The sequence below is a fragment of the Myxocyprinus asiaticus genome, chromosome 3, assembly GCF_019703515.2.
Source record: "Myxocyprinus asiaticus isolate MX2 ecotype Aquarium Trade chromosome 3, UBuf_Myxa_2, whole genome shotgun sequence".
Classification (NCBI taxonomy): domain Eukaryota; kingdom Metazoa; phylum Chordata; class Actinopteri; order Cypriniformes; family Catostomidae; genus Myxocyprinus; species Myxocyprinus asiaticus.
Genome location: NC_059346.1, coordinates 61,987,522 through 62,003,170, shown reverse-complemented (window position 1 = coordinate 62,003,170; position 15,649 = coordinate 61,987,522). Strand labels below are relative to the sequence as shown.

The window sequence follows — 15,649 nt, the reverse complement described above, 5'->3', positions numbered from 1 at the left end:
CTCCTCCAATACCAAATTTAAATATTTTTCCCATAATCTCTTGAGAGAAGACGAAGCTCCATCCCCCAGACTCTGAATTAACAGGGAGTAATACACTGATGCCTCATGACCTTTTTCAAAAACGGTAATCACCAATTCCAGAGTATCTGCCGCTTTAGGGGGGTGTATACTACTCCCAAAAATAGTACAGAACAGGTGGCGCAGCTGTAAATACCTAAAGAACAGAGATCTGGGAATCTTAAAATGTTGACCCAGTTTTCAAAAGATCTCAACACTCCACTCTCATATAGGTCACGAGTGCAGTAACCCCCCTCACAATCCACTCTGACCAACAGAAAGGGGACTCATTAATGCATAATTTTGGGTTCAGCCATATGCTCGAGGCTACATTTAAATAAATGTCAGAATTAAACACTCTGGACACTTTTGTCCAAACCGTGTGCGATAACGGGGTGTGACTTAACTTCTCCAGTTAGTTTAATAGAAAGGCTTTGCAATGGCGAAATAGAGGCAAGGACTTCCTGTTCAATACAAAACCAGGGAGGGGCTCTCTCAGGTGGAAGGAACCAGTAAACCAAATGTCTGAGACCGAATGCATAATAATAAAATCTCAGCTAGGCCTAGCCCACCTTTGTCAATCAGCCTATGTAACTTATTGAAATGTAATCTGGGACGTTTACCAGTCAAAATAAAGGTCTTCGCTGTCCTATCAAATTGCTTGAAATAAGAGAGGGGGACATCTTCAGGGAGAGACTGTAGCAGGTAGTTGAATTTTGGAATACAATTAATTTTAATAACATTAACCTTCCCAATCATAGATAAATGCAATGAAACCCACCTACTCACATCACTCAAAAACCTTTTTGTTAAAGGGTCAAAAGTAACTCTTAAATAAATCACACAAATTTTGCTGGGAATAAAATGCCCAAATACTTAATGCCCTGTTTGGGCAACTGGAAGGCGCCCGGTTGAAAAGCTGTTACTGGGTAGTACGCTGTCAGAGCCAAAGCTTCGGATTTAGACCAGTTGACTCTGTATCCTGAGAATTTAGAGAAGGAATTAATAATCCTGTGGAGGCAAGGCATAGATCTAGTGGGGTCGGAGACGAACAAAATGTCATATGCGTAAAGCAAAAGCTTATGAGCCACACCTCCCGCCACCACCCCTGGAAAATCATCCTCCTTTCTTATCGTGACTGCTAATGGTTCCAGGGCAAGACAGAACAATAATGGGGTAAGAGGGCAACCCTGCCGGGTGCCCCTATCCAGAGTAAAATAATCTGGAATTTATCCATTTGTTTGTACCGCCACTACCGGGTGTCTATAAAGTAACTTAATCCATTCAATAAAAGTATTTCCGAACCTGTATATTTCCAAAACCTTAAAAAGATAATCCCATTCTACCATATCAAATGCATTTTCGGCGTCAAGTGAGATAGCAGCGACCGGAGTCTGATCATTCAACACTGACCACATGATGTTGATGAAATGCCTAATGTTATCAGAAGAGCTACGACCCTCAAATAAACCCCACCTGATCTATATGTATAAGAGATGTCATAACTTTACTTAATTGGAAAGCCAAAATTTTGGACAAAATTTTAACGTCTAGCTGGATCAGGGAAATTGGACGGTAACTCTTACACTCGCTTGGATCTTTGTCCTTTTTAAGAATCAGACTGATCCGGGCTTGTGTCATGGTTGGCGGAAGCTTTTCATTCTTTAATGATTCCGTATAAACTTCCAACAAAAGTGGAGCCAGTTCTGTAGCATAAGATCTAAACAATTCAGCGGCAAAGCCATCTGGCCCCGGAGCCTTGCCTGTAGGTAAGGCCTTAAGTACCTCTTCAATCGCCTCCAAGGTTATCTCAGAATCAAGAGAATTTTTTTGCTCTGTCGTCAGTTTAGGGTGTTCTAATGGTTCCACAAAGTTTATAATATCTTCATCTGTAGACGAAGATGTGGAACTATAAAGATCAAGATAGAATTCTTTAAAAGCATTATTAATATCAATGGCCGAGGTAAATATTTTACCACCAGCAGATTTCACTGAGGGAATGGTAGAAAAAGACTCACTCTGCTATATATATAGCCATCAGCTTCCCTGCTTTGTCCCCCAACTCAAAGTATGACTGTCTTGCCCTGGATAGCCAAAACTCCACCTTCCGTGACAAAATAGTATTATATCTGTATTTCAATTGGGTCAATTCCCTGAGGCCATCAGACGACATTCAGCGCTTCAGCTCAGCCTCTGCATTTTTAATATTCCCTTCCAACTTTACGAGTTCTCATGCTTTGAATTTTTTGGTGAATGAGGCATACTGTATTGACCCCTAAGAACCGCTTAAGTGCCTCCCAGGCCATGCCCACAGAGGACACCAAGGACCAGATGGTCTCCATATAAAAAAAATTTTCAGCCTTTAACATTTGTTGAAATTCAGGATTTTGCAAAAGGGATACATTAAAGCGCCAACTATATGATTTCTTTTTCTCCGTATGTGACAATATCTCTAAACTCACCAGGGTGTGATCTGAGACTAAGATGTTTCCAGTTGATCAATCAACAACAGATGAATTGAGGGATTATTTATATATATATATATATATATATATATATATATATATATATATATATATATATATATAAATATATTTAAAAAAAATATTTTCTAGAATAAATCTTATGGACTGATGAAAAAAATGTGTAGTCCCTACCAGATGGGTTCAAAAATCTCCAAATATCTGTAAGACCAAGAATTTTACACATCCTGTGAAGTGTCTAGGGGACTTACACAGATTTGCTTCACTATGATCAAGGACTGAGTCCATCAATAGATTAAAGTCTTCTCCCAATATTATATCATGAGGGGTGCCAGCAGCTTGCAACATTCTTTCAAGATCCACAAAAAAGCCCTGATCATCAGTGTTAGGTGCGTAAATATTAGCCAAAATCAGACTTTGCCTCTGAATGTCTGCTAAAACAATAATAACTCTTCCTAATTTATCTTTATCTGTTTGAGACATTTGAATAGTAGATGCTTACTTATCAATGTAATGACTCCCCTGCTCTTACTTGAGGCAGCACTAAAGAAAACATGTACACCCCATATCTTCCCAAATTTTTCAGCTTCCTGCGGGGAAAGATGCATTTCTTGAGGAAACACTATATAATATTTCTTACGTTTAAGAAGAGAAATAACTTTCCTTCTTTTTATGGGGTGTCCCAAGCCATTCACATTCCATGTGGAGAGAGACAATCCACTCATACTAACATTTGACATTTTGACATATTAGAAAAAATGTATTGTGTGTCAAAAATGAAATTATAAAGACCACATTCCACAGAAACAGAAAAAAGAAAAACGTGTGCATTAACTCCTTGCACGACAGCGCCAACCTATGTGCACCTACGAGAGCCCCCATGACAACTTTGCCGTCGGATTGCTCAAGTCCGGTGTTTCTATACAAATTTTGTAAAGCAGAATTACACAACAGAATATATTCTATAAATCAAACTCTAGCCAATAGGCGGGATAAACACGAACGTGGAGATTCATCCACATAACTGTCCCAAAGGTGTGTTCCCCTACAAAACAAACTCCAGCCTCTAGCGGAACCAGCAAACACACAAAAAAAATAATAATAATAAAAATAAATAAATAAAAAAAGGCCATTCAGTTTCCTTGGACAGTCAAACGAATGTTCAGTGAGCCATCCCATTCAACTGCTACATGAGAGAAACAAATGACCCAATCACTCCATTGTGATGCAAGAAATACTCCACAAAACAAACTCCAACCAATAAGAGGCGTAAGCACAAAGAACATGCCGATCCATCCACAACACTATCCTGAAGGAGTGCTGCTACACAAAACAAACTCCAGCCGCTAGGTGGAGCATGCTCAATTTCCAGCTTGTGGCCTGTTATGTCAAGCAGATTCGGAAAGAGCCCGTCCAGGAATTCCACCATATTCTGACCCTCTGTTCCCTCAGGAATTCCAACAATTCAGACATTATTCCGGCATCTCCCAGACGTGCTCCAAATCCGCCTTAGACGCTAGCAGATTAGCAGCTAATTCCCTCTCCGATGACTCCAGATAATCGATCCGTTTCTCGACATCCCCCACTCTAGTAATCACCTCAGTGAATTTTGTCTCCATGGCCGTGATCGATCGATGTATTGCAGCAAGATCTTCCAAGTCAGCAATGACCTTCGTCAGCATTGCCGATACGTTCAGCAACTCTCCTTGAATTTCTTTCACCTCTCTGGCCAAATTGACTCCCTGGCTTGAGGCCTCCGGAGGGGCATCAGCTTGAGCACGTAAGTGTCTTTTAATGTCTCCAGAACCTGAGGATTTTGAATTCTTTGACATTGTCTTCCTAGAACAGTTATGGATCAGGGTGTATCGAATCTCACCGGTTTATGACACAAAAAGTATCAAAACTAGCAAAGTGCACAGAGATCGCCGTTCACACATCCGAACCTCGCATGGCTTTGCGTGACTCTCCGGATCCAATTGACTCTTAAGCGGATTAACCTGAGAACCCTACCTTGCTGAAAAAACAGCTGTCGGCAGCGGGTAATGCAGTCCTGCATGAGGCTTGCCAACAGGCAATGGCTAAATGCTCAAGTCTAGGTGGGAAGTTCCTCCTCCCCACCACCCAGGTAGCTCATCTGACCCTACCACCTTTCCAGGACTGCATGGAGGATCTGATGAAGTATTGGGAGAGACCGCTATAATCAAGGGTCCCGTTGTATGGCTTCTCCCCGCTTGACATAGCAGGTATGGAGGGGAAGGACTGGTCTCACATGCTGCCAATAGAACCATCTTTGGCAAGCCATCTGGATCCTAGATCAATGTTCAGTTTATCTTCCATCGCCCCTAAGCTGCCTCAAAGATCGGATTGCTTCTTAGCCTTTGAGAAGATTTACAAATCTGCGGCACGGACGGGGCGAGCTACCAGCGCAGTCACTCTGCTTTTGGCCTACATTGCGGAGTTGGAGGAGAATGTGTCTGTAGCTCTGTCACAGGGGAATGACGTCACAGAGCTACAGACAGAGATTTGCGCAGTGACGGATCTCATTTTACGCGTTGCCTGGTTTAATCCACGGGAAGAATTTTAGGACTTGCGGTTGTAGGTCAGAGAGACCTGTGGTTGAATTTGTCCACGATGGCTGAGAAAGATAATGGGCACTTTCTTGATCAGCCAGTGGACCCCTAAGGGCCTGTTTGGACTGACTGTGGCAGGGGAGGGAGCAAGAGGCTTTTAGATAATTTGTGCCGCACAGGCGATGCTGGGGAGAGGACAGACATCATGGCAAGGACCAAGATGGGTTAACCCGTCCTCTCGGGAAGCGGCTTCATAAGAACACCAGGACAAATCTTCCTCTTGACGTATAAAATCCTTTGCTCAAGCGGCAGCTCCTCCAACCCCCACAGTAGGGGGTCGAAGGAAGATTTTCATCTCGGTCTGTCTCTGCAAATACAGAGAGCAATACTGAAAACCAAACCTATGCATCAATCCCCGCACATACCCTCGGGGTTGATCAGTAGGAGCCACAAAGCACTGTCACACACTCTCATCCCCTGTGTTGGTCAGTCAAACAAAGCAGAGATTTCCCAATAAACACCCTGTGACTTCTACAATCCCTTGTCTGAATCCAGACAATTTTTTTTATATGTGAGAGAATTCACTTCCCTAAAATACGGTTAAATACAAGCACCCTGTAAAAAACATTATGAACATAAATATATCAATAACCCCCAAACACAGAAGAAAATGTGTTCCCTATTATCGCCACTAGAGGTCACAGTAAGACCACCAATGAGCAAGATAGAGAATTATCAGCCCATCTGCAAAACTGGGCAATATGTATAGACTCCCAGTGGGTTTTGAAAACAATTAACAAAGTTGTACAGGTTGCAATTCGTGAGAAGACCCCCACATTTATTGGGAGTATCAATGTTCAAAGAGAAAATGCAAAAATTCTGAATGAAGAAATACAGTAAATTCTCTTCTCCTCAAAAAGGCAATTCAAATAGTAATGACAGAAGAATCACAAAAGGGTTTTTCAGCTAGTATTTTCTCATTCCTAAGAAAGGGGAAGGCATCTGCCCCATTTTGGACCTCAGATTTCTAAACAATTATCTGAGAAAATACAGAATGGTGATATAAATCCCTGCCTCATTCTGTACAGAGGGAAGATTGGTTCACTTCAGTCGATCTAAAGAATACATTTTTTTTTTCCATTTTCAGATACAAAATGCGTGGAAGCAGCCTTAACACCGTTAAGATGACATTGGATGAGAATTTTGGCTCGACGACTGGTTAATTTGTGCCAGGTCGAGGGAAATGGCAGAATCACATACAGCGACCGTGATGGCGCATCTGAATGGGGTTTGTGGTGAACCTGAAGAAGAGCTTTTTAACTCTGACACAATTAATTGTGTTCCTAGATTTGAATCTGAACTGTGTGATCAGGCATGCCTGTCAGAGTAGGGAAAATTAAGTCTGTGAAACTGTGTAAATAAGTTTCGTCTGGGAAGACTGGTCATGTTTCAGCTATGTCTGAGACTGCTGGGGTCTATTGGCATTTGTGATAGCTGTAGTGCTATTGGGACTTTTATTCATGAGGAAATTTCAGAGATGGGTGAATTCTCTGAAGTTGAATCCCTTGAGACATCTACGCACAAAGGTGCATATATCAGCACACTGTCTCAAGAAGGCAAGAAGCTTCTGAAGGATTTCCACCTGCCAGTCTGATTCTCCCCATTCTGTCCAGAATCAGATCACAGAGAGGGATGGTGCTTTTAGTCGCTCCGCTATGGACGGGGCATGGACAATGGAAATAGTTCAGCGATTTTACGCAGACCTATGATGCCTTCCTCAGCGTAGGGACCTCCTCTCTCTAGCGGGAGGGATGATATTCCATCTGCAGAGGTGGAAACTCTGGATTTGGCCCGTGAGAGGTCTAACCACAGAATGTGATTTTCACTATTCAAAGCGCCAGAGCGGGATTTGCAATTTATTTCCTCAGTTCCAGTTATTCTCACTTTTCTTCAGAAATTCTGGATCAAGGAAAAGCATTCTCCACTATTAAGTTCTACCTGGCGGCAATTTCAGCTTGTCATAGAAATTATTGACAAGACAGTGGGAGTGCATCCTATCATATGCAGATTAATGAAAAGTGAATGCTACCTGTGACCTGTCATTAAGCCCATGTTACCATCATGGGTTTTGCCGTTGGTTCCGGAAGTACTGGGCGATGCTCCATTGAACCGTTGGAGGAAGAAGACATAAAAATTGTCTCGTATAAGACTGCTTTGTTGGTGGCATGTCAGCGAATTGCACACATTCTCAGTTAATGCTGCATGTCTCAGGATCACTCGAAAGTTCTCCAAGGTCACTTTACGCCCGAACCCGACGTTTGTGCCAAAGGTGATTAAAGCTGGTTATACTTGCACAAAAACAGAAATCCCAGCTTTTTTACCCTCCTCCTTTTGCTTCATCAGAGGAGGAGAAATTACATTTCTTTTGTCCTGCAAGGGCGTTGCAAGCATATGTGAATAATACGCAGAGCTTTAGATGATCCGAGAATCTCTTTGTGTGCTTTTTCAAACCCATTGAGGGGTAAAGCACTGTCAAACAATGACTCTTTCACTGGAAGCCATTATGTTGGCTTACTCAGTGAAGGGACAGTTGATATCAGGGAGCGTGAGAACCCATTCTATGACAGGAATGGCTGCTTTTGGTCTCCATTCAAGGGAATCTCCATGGAGGATGTTTGTGTGGCAGCCGAATGGGCTTGGATTGGAATTACTATACTTACGAGTTTCTGACTAGAAAATACCATTCACACCACTTGTAATAATCATAAAGAAAGTTGGGATCTAACAATTATATGAAAGCTCAGAGTTTTCTTACTTGAATGAAGTCCTTGAAAATGAAAAATTGATGCTGGAAAAAGTATTTAAAATTCCTGGATACTCAAACCTATGCTGCAGACTCGTTACAGTTCTGTGTTGATGTGTCTGCATCATTCTGCAAGTACACCGCCAAAATGCTAGTGTATTCAGATAAATGTAGGGTGGGTTGCACCAACAAGGATTAATACTAAATTTAGATTAGATCAAGGTTGATCTGATAATTCTGTTGCACCAAACTTTAAACCTTGTTTAAAAATAATCAGGGTTACATTTAAACCATCATTTTGGTCCTGATTTAAATTTAACAGTAAATCTGAATTAATTTTAATCTTGTTGCTCCAATATTTTAAACTCTGATTTAAATCTCAGTTAGGGATTAACTTTAAACTTGTAGCTGAGGTTGATTAGATAAAAAAAAAAAAATACACCTACAATTAAACATGAATGACTAGGTAAAAGAAAAGTAGAAGTGCTGTCAGCCCTCTGAAAGAGATTTCTCATATTATCTATGTTTATTATGGCCCAAAATCATGGGCCGTCGTCCATGATGCGTGCTTTCAAATCCGGGGTGTGTGTACGGTATTGTTTCCTTGACGTTCACACAGTCAGTGTTTGTGATTGACAACCGCATTTTCTTACAGGTGTGAGTCTTGAAATGTCCTGTTCATACAACATCTTATAGTAGCGTCTTGGATACTGTCTGTATGAACGAACAACCGAAGTTACAACCAGATTCTAACAGCTGTATCCATAGTGACGGTGACTGAAGTAAATATTAAAGATGGTGACGTCCATAACACCGGCATGTATTTTCACAATTGACTCTGCGTTATTAAAGTTCTCCAAATGATGCGCAAGCTCATTCATCAGGTCCGTGAGTTAATGAAACCCCACATGAAACACACGAGACACGCTGATGTATAGTGCAGCGTGGCTCTCACATTATATGACATGACTAATAACTAGTTGTCAAGTGCGGTTCCATTCACACAACACAGGTTTTCAGACAATGCGGTTGTGAGACCTGAAAATTTGCGTGTGCCAATTCGGTTATAGAATGTGGTTGTCACACTTGTAAATAACTGTCCTCTGTGTGAACGCAACCGTATTAAGCACTCAAAACATGTCTGACAACCATATTCTGCTGCTGTGTGAACGTAGCCCTTGTGTACACAGTTCAGCCTTCTGTTCTCGGTGGTGGGACGATTACCCGCTTCCCCATCCTTTACATGCGGAGACATCTGAAGCGAGAGGAAAGCGTTAATTCGCCATTTAACAAGAGCAGTTATAAGCGACAAGTGATCGTTATTACTTCCCTCATCTCTCATACTGTTTCAGTTTTTCAGCCTGGGCTCTTTATATTGTATCTAGCCACAACAGTGGCGCTGAAGCGATTAGAGGCGGTTGATGTGAGACCCATGCGGTCCTTTTTTCTTAAATTATGCTGCCATACTTTAAAGCTTGTGACATTGTACATGCTGCTGCGACATTTTCTTAACCTGGTTGATCGGCCCGGTGTACTAATGATCTACAGCTATTTTCAGAATCCATCATGGCAGACAAAATTAATCGCAGTAAATGTTTTAATCACAGGATAAAAGTTTAATCTTTGATTTGTTAAACCGTATTTAAAATAAAGTTGTGCAACACAACTCAAATTAAAATAAAACTTGGATTGGCTCTTAACTATGCTTAATTTAATCCATATTGGTGCAACACACCCATAGGCAATATAAACTCTGAACAGACAAATTAGAAGTGTAAGTTTTCATAACTTGTGAAATATGATTTTTTATTGTGTACTATACTGTCAAACATACAGTAAAAACATTGTACAGATTGGAAAGTTCTTGAGTAGAAAATATATATGGAGTAAAAGTCAAGAAAAAATATTTTAGAAAAATGCGACGCTACCTCATATCTTTTTTTTTTTCATGTATTTTTTTAGGATGGTATTTGATTACAAAGCGGACCAATAAAAAGCAGTTGTTGTCTGTGTTGATGCGATGCGTTGGTAACAGTCAGGTTTGACGCAGAAGTATAAATCTGCCTTAACATGGACGTGTGTGTGCTTGTGAGAGAGAGAGAGAGAGTGTGGTTGAGTGTGAGTAATTACCTGCATCTATCACAACTTTTATGTAGTGATCAACAGTATTTCTGAAGCTGCTAGTTTAACACAATTCCTCAGCTTTAGTATGGTAGTACCCCACTCCGAGCGATCGTGGAGTGATGTTGACATAGAATTATCCTACTTTACACAGAAGTGTTTTGTTGGAGAAAACAGGAAACATGGAGGACACCACCTTCATTGTTGCATATTTCTTGGGGAACTTTTATTTTCACACAGTAATATTTGTTATGTCCTTCCAACAAATTCTTTCCTTTCACTTGGACTCGACTCTTAAATGGCCTGTTATGTACTTGGTCTTGAGCCGGACTCAGCCCCCTTTGGACACAGATTTGACTCGGACTCGATTGATTAAAGACTCGACTAAGGGAAAATTAGAACCTAACACTACCGTGTACACGAGGAGTGATACAAACAGTAATGCGCCCTAGTGCTGTTGCTCTCATATGTCAGCAGTTTTGGAACACCTCTCAAATCCAATTAGATACGGGGAACAGAATCAACTTGTTCTAAAATGTTTCATATTGCATGTTTTTATGAAGGGTTGTGGCAGGAAGATTATCTTAATATTATTGCTGTCAGTCAATTAACATTTTTAATTGCGATTAATTGCATAGTTTTTGGTGTAGATAATCGCGATTAATCGCAGATTTTGAAAGTGCTAAAATTTGACACTATATATTCTTTTCCTGTCAAAAGGCATTTATTGCCATCTTAGGAAAGAAAACAAAGCAAAATGTAGCAATATATAATGCTTTATTATCATTTTCCACAAAAAAAAAAAAAACTTTCACAGTATTAAGATTATGAATATATTACCAATTCAAGTAACATTAAACATTTCCCAAAGTCTAAGTGAGAGGTTGACTAATTGAAAGAACTAGTCCCCACATAGGTTGCATATTCATTGCAATGGGCACTAAATCTCTTAAACTCTCATCCTCCACAATATTAACCTGCCAGTAGACGGTGGCTATTCCCTTTACAGCAGTCTTAAAACCACATTCATGATTCCAGGGCATCTTTAAAACTCACATGAAGAGCACTTGCACACTAAAACGTCTCATTCTGCATTTTGGCTATAGTTAAGACTTGACGTGCTTTTATGGTAATTAAAATGCGCCTTACATGCTTCTGGAAAATACTTGATTTCTATCACAAGTCCCAGCTGGGCTTGTTTTGTACATCAAATAGCATTAAGAGGTCCTTTCTCTATCATTTTATCATGGAAGCGCTGTTGTGTGTGTGTGTGCAGAGATTATTTTATTTACTGACATAACCTCCTCTATCATAGCAGAAAGCATAATGGTCAAGTAGTGTGACAGTACCGCCCATAGAATGTCTATGGGATCGCCACGTTTTGCTATCTTATGCTAAGCTTGTAGGCTCAACTTGATAGAAGGGCTCTGGTGTGTTTTGATGTATACAACAGTGTAATGAGTCCAGGCAGACACATTACAAAGGTTCTGCCCTTCCCAACATGTGTTTGTTAAATGAACGGTGAATGCGTTAATCACGATTAAGAAAAGTTAACGCGTTAAGCTTTTAAAATGAATCGCATGCATTAACACTTTAATTCTGACAGCTCTACTTAATATGCATTGCCGCTAGCTTTAATGTGTTTTTTACACTGCAGTAAATTGTCCTGTTCCAGTTAAAGAAAGCATTTGTCTTTTAGTTTTCTTTCTTACAGTGTAATGATACAGCAGCATGTAATGATTAAATTCTACACTTGCTATGCATTAATTATTGACTTAATTACTGTATTTAGCTTGCTAGGTGAGAAGGCAGTACATTTCTTCTTCCTCGCATTTACTTAACCTCTCCCTAGAGCTGTGACCTGTGGTCCTTGGGGGTGATCATCTATGTAATGCTGTGTGGATATCCTCCATTTTACTCCAAGCACCACAGCCGCACCATCCCAAAAGACATGCGCAAAAAAATCATGACTGGCAGCTTTGAATTCCCTGAGGAGGAGTGGAGTCAAATATCTGAAATGGCCAAGGACATTGTCCGCAAGTGAGTGTCCTTTCATTTGGTTGTTGTATTGACACACAATTTCTTGTAATTGCGTTTGTGATTGTTAATAAGGTTTGAGTGGAAGACAAGCATATCTCAACTGAAGAAAATACATTAAAAGATACACATAAGAAATTATTGATTAGTTGAACTTTGAGTTTTAATAACACATAAAAAGTGATGACATAACTATATCAAATTAAATTTGTCATTGGTGGAGTAGACCAGTGTCAGAAATGAACATTTTCATTAAAAGGCAATATTTGCCCCTGGAACTGATTTTCTGGGGCTTATCTTTGTAAGGAAATTTTTTTAACCTTATAAAATGAAACCTGTTATGTCAAATACTTCAAATTAATCAATTATTCAGTCTGAATAATGCGATAATGCAGGCTGTTACCAATAAAGTTATATCATCAACATCAACTAATATTTGTAGGTCTGGGAAGTGGGACCAATAAGCTCTAAAATATCTGGAGAAAGCTAAGTTTTAGCATTCCTAATCATTTCAGTAGGGTATGCTCTACTAGCGCAAGGTTCCCCAGAAGTACTTGATCTGGAGGCTGCCATGTTTGTTCATGGTTGTTCAGTTCCGGGATTGGGTGTCATGAGACTGATCACACGTCAGTGGCAGCAGATAGGTGAAAATATATGTCCGTTTCAGTTTTTAAGATCCATTCAAAAATATTAAAAACTGCCTATTTATAAATGGCCATGAAAGGAGAATGGTTTTTGCCATCACGAGGTGTAGTTCCAGATGCTGGAACTACACCTCATGATGGCAAAAACCCTAAAGGGGACCTGCTAAAGCCATTTTCTTGACGACCTGATTGGCACTGATTTACCAATTTGGTTAAATGTAATTATATCCAAATTTTGATTCAATTCAAATTTGATTCATTCAGAAATTTTTCAACAATTTGTCAACAAGCATGATTAATTAATTAGATAATTGCCTGATCTCTGTGCTGCATGTTGTGCATTGTAACGGGCAACACAGTCCAGGTTCGCCTTTTTTTCCTTATTCACGTATTTCACAATAATTTTGGCTATTAAGTTAACATATAAAACTAATATAATGCAAAGACACTGAGGAGGATGACAGCCTTTCTCCAATTTTGGAATGAGTAGCATATTAAACAAATCTTTTATGAACTCCATGCCAATTAAATAAAATACAAATAAAAATGGTAAAAATAAACATTCCACACTGTGTTTAGTCAGAGGGTTGATTCACACACTAAAAGTGTATTAAAAGTAAAAGTATTTTTATATTTATACAATAATATAAGTATTTAACAATAGGATTGTTTAACATGCCAACATATAATTATCATCATTATTATTGTTGTTAAATATTGTAGCATTTGGTTACAATTTATTTTATGATTGCTGGCCTGATTCGTTTACGAAATATACAACATTCATCCCTCCCATACTTTTGGCCTCTAGCAGGAGAGGAAACTTTTCAGGCATTCATATAAACGTCCTCTCACTTTCAACAGCTTTTATTTTGAGCAAACTTAACATGTGTAAATATTTGTATGAACATAAAAAGATTCAACAACTAAGACATAAACTGAACAAGTTTCACAGACATATGACTAACAGAAATGGAATAATGTGACCCTGAACAAAGGGAGGGGGGGTCAAAATCAAAAGTAACTGTCAGTATCTGGTATGGCCACCAGCTGCATTAAGTACTGCAGTGTATCTCCTCCTCATGGACTGCACCACATTTTCAAGTTTAGGCTGTGAGATGTTACCCCACTCTTCCACCAAGGCACTTGCACGTTCCCGGACATTTCTGGGGGGAATGGCCCTAGCCCTCACCCTCCGATCCAACAGGTCCCAGACTTGCTCAATGGGATTGAGATCTGGGATCTTCGCTGACCATGGCAGAACACTGACATTCCTGTCTTGCAGGAAATCATGCACAGAACGAACAGTATGGCTGGTAGCATCATGCTTGAGGGTCATGTCAGGATGAGCCTGCTGGAAGGGTACCACATGAGGGAAGAGGATGTCTTCCCTGTAACGCACAACGATGAGAAAAAGCTCAGTCCAATGATGCTGTGACACACCGCCCCAGACCATGACGGACCCTCCACCTCCAAATCAATCCCTCTCCAGAGTACAGGCCTCGGTGTAACGCTCATTCCTTCGATGATAAATGCAAGTCCGACCATCACCCCTGGTGAGACAAAACCATGACTCGTCAGTGAAGAGCACTTTTTGCCGGTCCTGTCTGGTCCAGCGAAGGTGGGTTTGTGTCCAAAGGCGACATATTTGCTGGTGATATCTGGTATGGACCTGCCTTACAACAGGCCTACAAGCCCTCAGTCCAGCCTCTCTCAGCCTATTGCGGACAGTCTGAGCACTGATGAGGGATTGAGCGTTCCTGGTGTAACTCTGGCAGTTGTTGTTGCCATCCTGTACCTGTCCCGCAGGTGTGATATTTGGATGTACTGATCCTGTGCAGGAGTTGTTACACGTGGTCTGCCACTGCGTGGACGCTCAGCTGTCCTTCCTGTCTCCCTGTAGCGCATCTTAGGCATCTTACAGTATGGACATTGCAATTTATTGCCCTGGCCATATCTGCAGTCCTCATTCCTCCATGCAGCATGCCTAAGGCACGTTCACACAGATGAGCAGGGACCCTGGGCATCTTTCTTTTGGTGTTTTTCAGAGTCAGTAGAAAGGACACTTTAAGTTTTTATAACTGTGACCTTAATTGCCTACCGTCTGTAAGCTGTTAGTGTCTTAACGACTGTTCCACAGGTGCATGTTCATTAATTGTTATGGTTCATTGAACAAGCATGGAAAACATTGTTTAAACCCTTTACAATAAAGATCTGTAAAGTCATTTGGATTTTTACAAAATTATCTTTAAAATACAGTGTCCTGAAAAAGGGACATTTCTTTTTTTGCTGAGTTTAGAAGTGAGATGGGCCAGTTGCCTGGAAAATGTAGCACAGGGAGCTGTTCAGTAAAGATTTTGCTCACTAGGAGAGTTTATTTTCAATAAGAGAGGCAAACAGTGATGGAATTTAGATCGGAAGCACAACACCGAACTGATGCGGATGAGCGTACAAGTGGAGTACATGTCTAGTCTAAGCTTGACTGTGTGCGACAACATTTTCAGTTGTCCACTGAAAACATACATAGACAAAACATTATGACCACTCAGGTGAAGCGAATAACGTTGAGCATCTCCTAACAAGGCCACATGTCAAGGTCTAGGTAGATTAGATGGTAAGCAAACAATCAGTTCTCATAGTCAACATGTTGAATGCAGGAGAAATGGGCTGGAGTAAAGACCTGAGCGTCTTTGACAAGGGCCAAATTGTTATGGCCAGATGACTGGGTCAGAGCATCTCTGAAACGGCAAGGCTTGTGGAGTGCTCCTGGTCATCAATTGTGAGCACTTACTGGCAGTGGTCTGCGGAGGGATAATCAACAAACCGGCGACAGGGTGTTGGGTGCCCAAGGCTCAACGATGCGCAAGGGCATCGAAGGCTATCCCGTCTGGTCCGAACCGACAGAAGGTCTCCTGTGGCACAAGTCACAGAAAA

At 40.7% G+C, this 15,649-nt stretch overlaps 1 protein-coding gene across 2 annotated transcripts in view; it reads left to right on the top strand.

The window, feature by feature from the left end:
- The window catches only part of LOC127426178 (MAP kinase-activated protein kinase 5-like), a 155,240-nt gene that overhangs the window by 74,254 nt on the left and 65,337 nt on the right, over nucleotides 1-15,649 (top strand). For both annotated transcript variants that reach the window (XR_007894750.1, XM_051672802.1), the window contains exon 9: nucleotides 11,887-12,074. Coding sequence is in view for 1 of the 2 variants with exons in the window: in XM_051672802.1 (XP_051528762.1) it covers nucleotides 11,887-12,074 (188 nt within the window). In the remaining variant the exon portion in view is untranslated. The remainder of the gene's footprint in view (nucleotides 1-11,886; nucleotides 12,075-15,649) is intronic.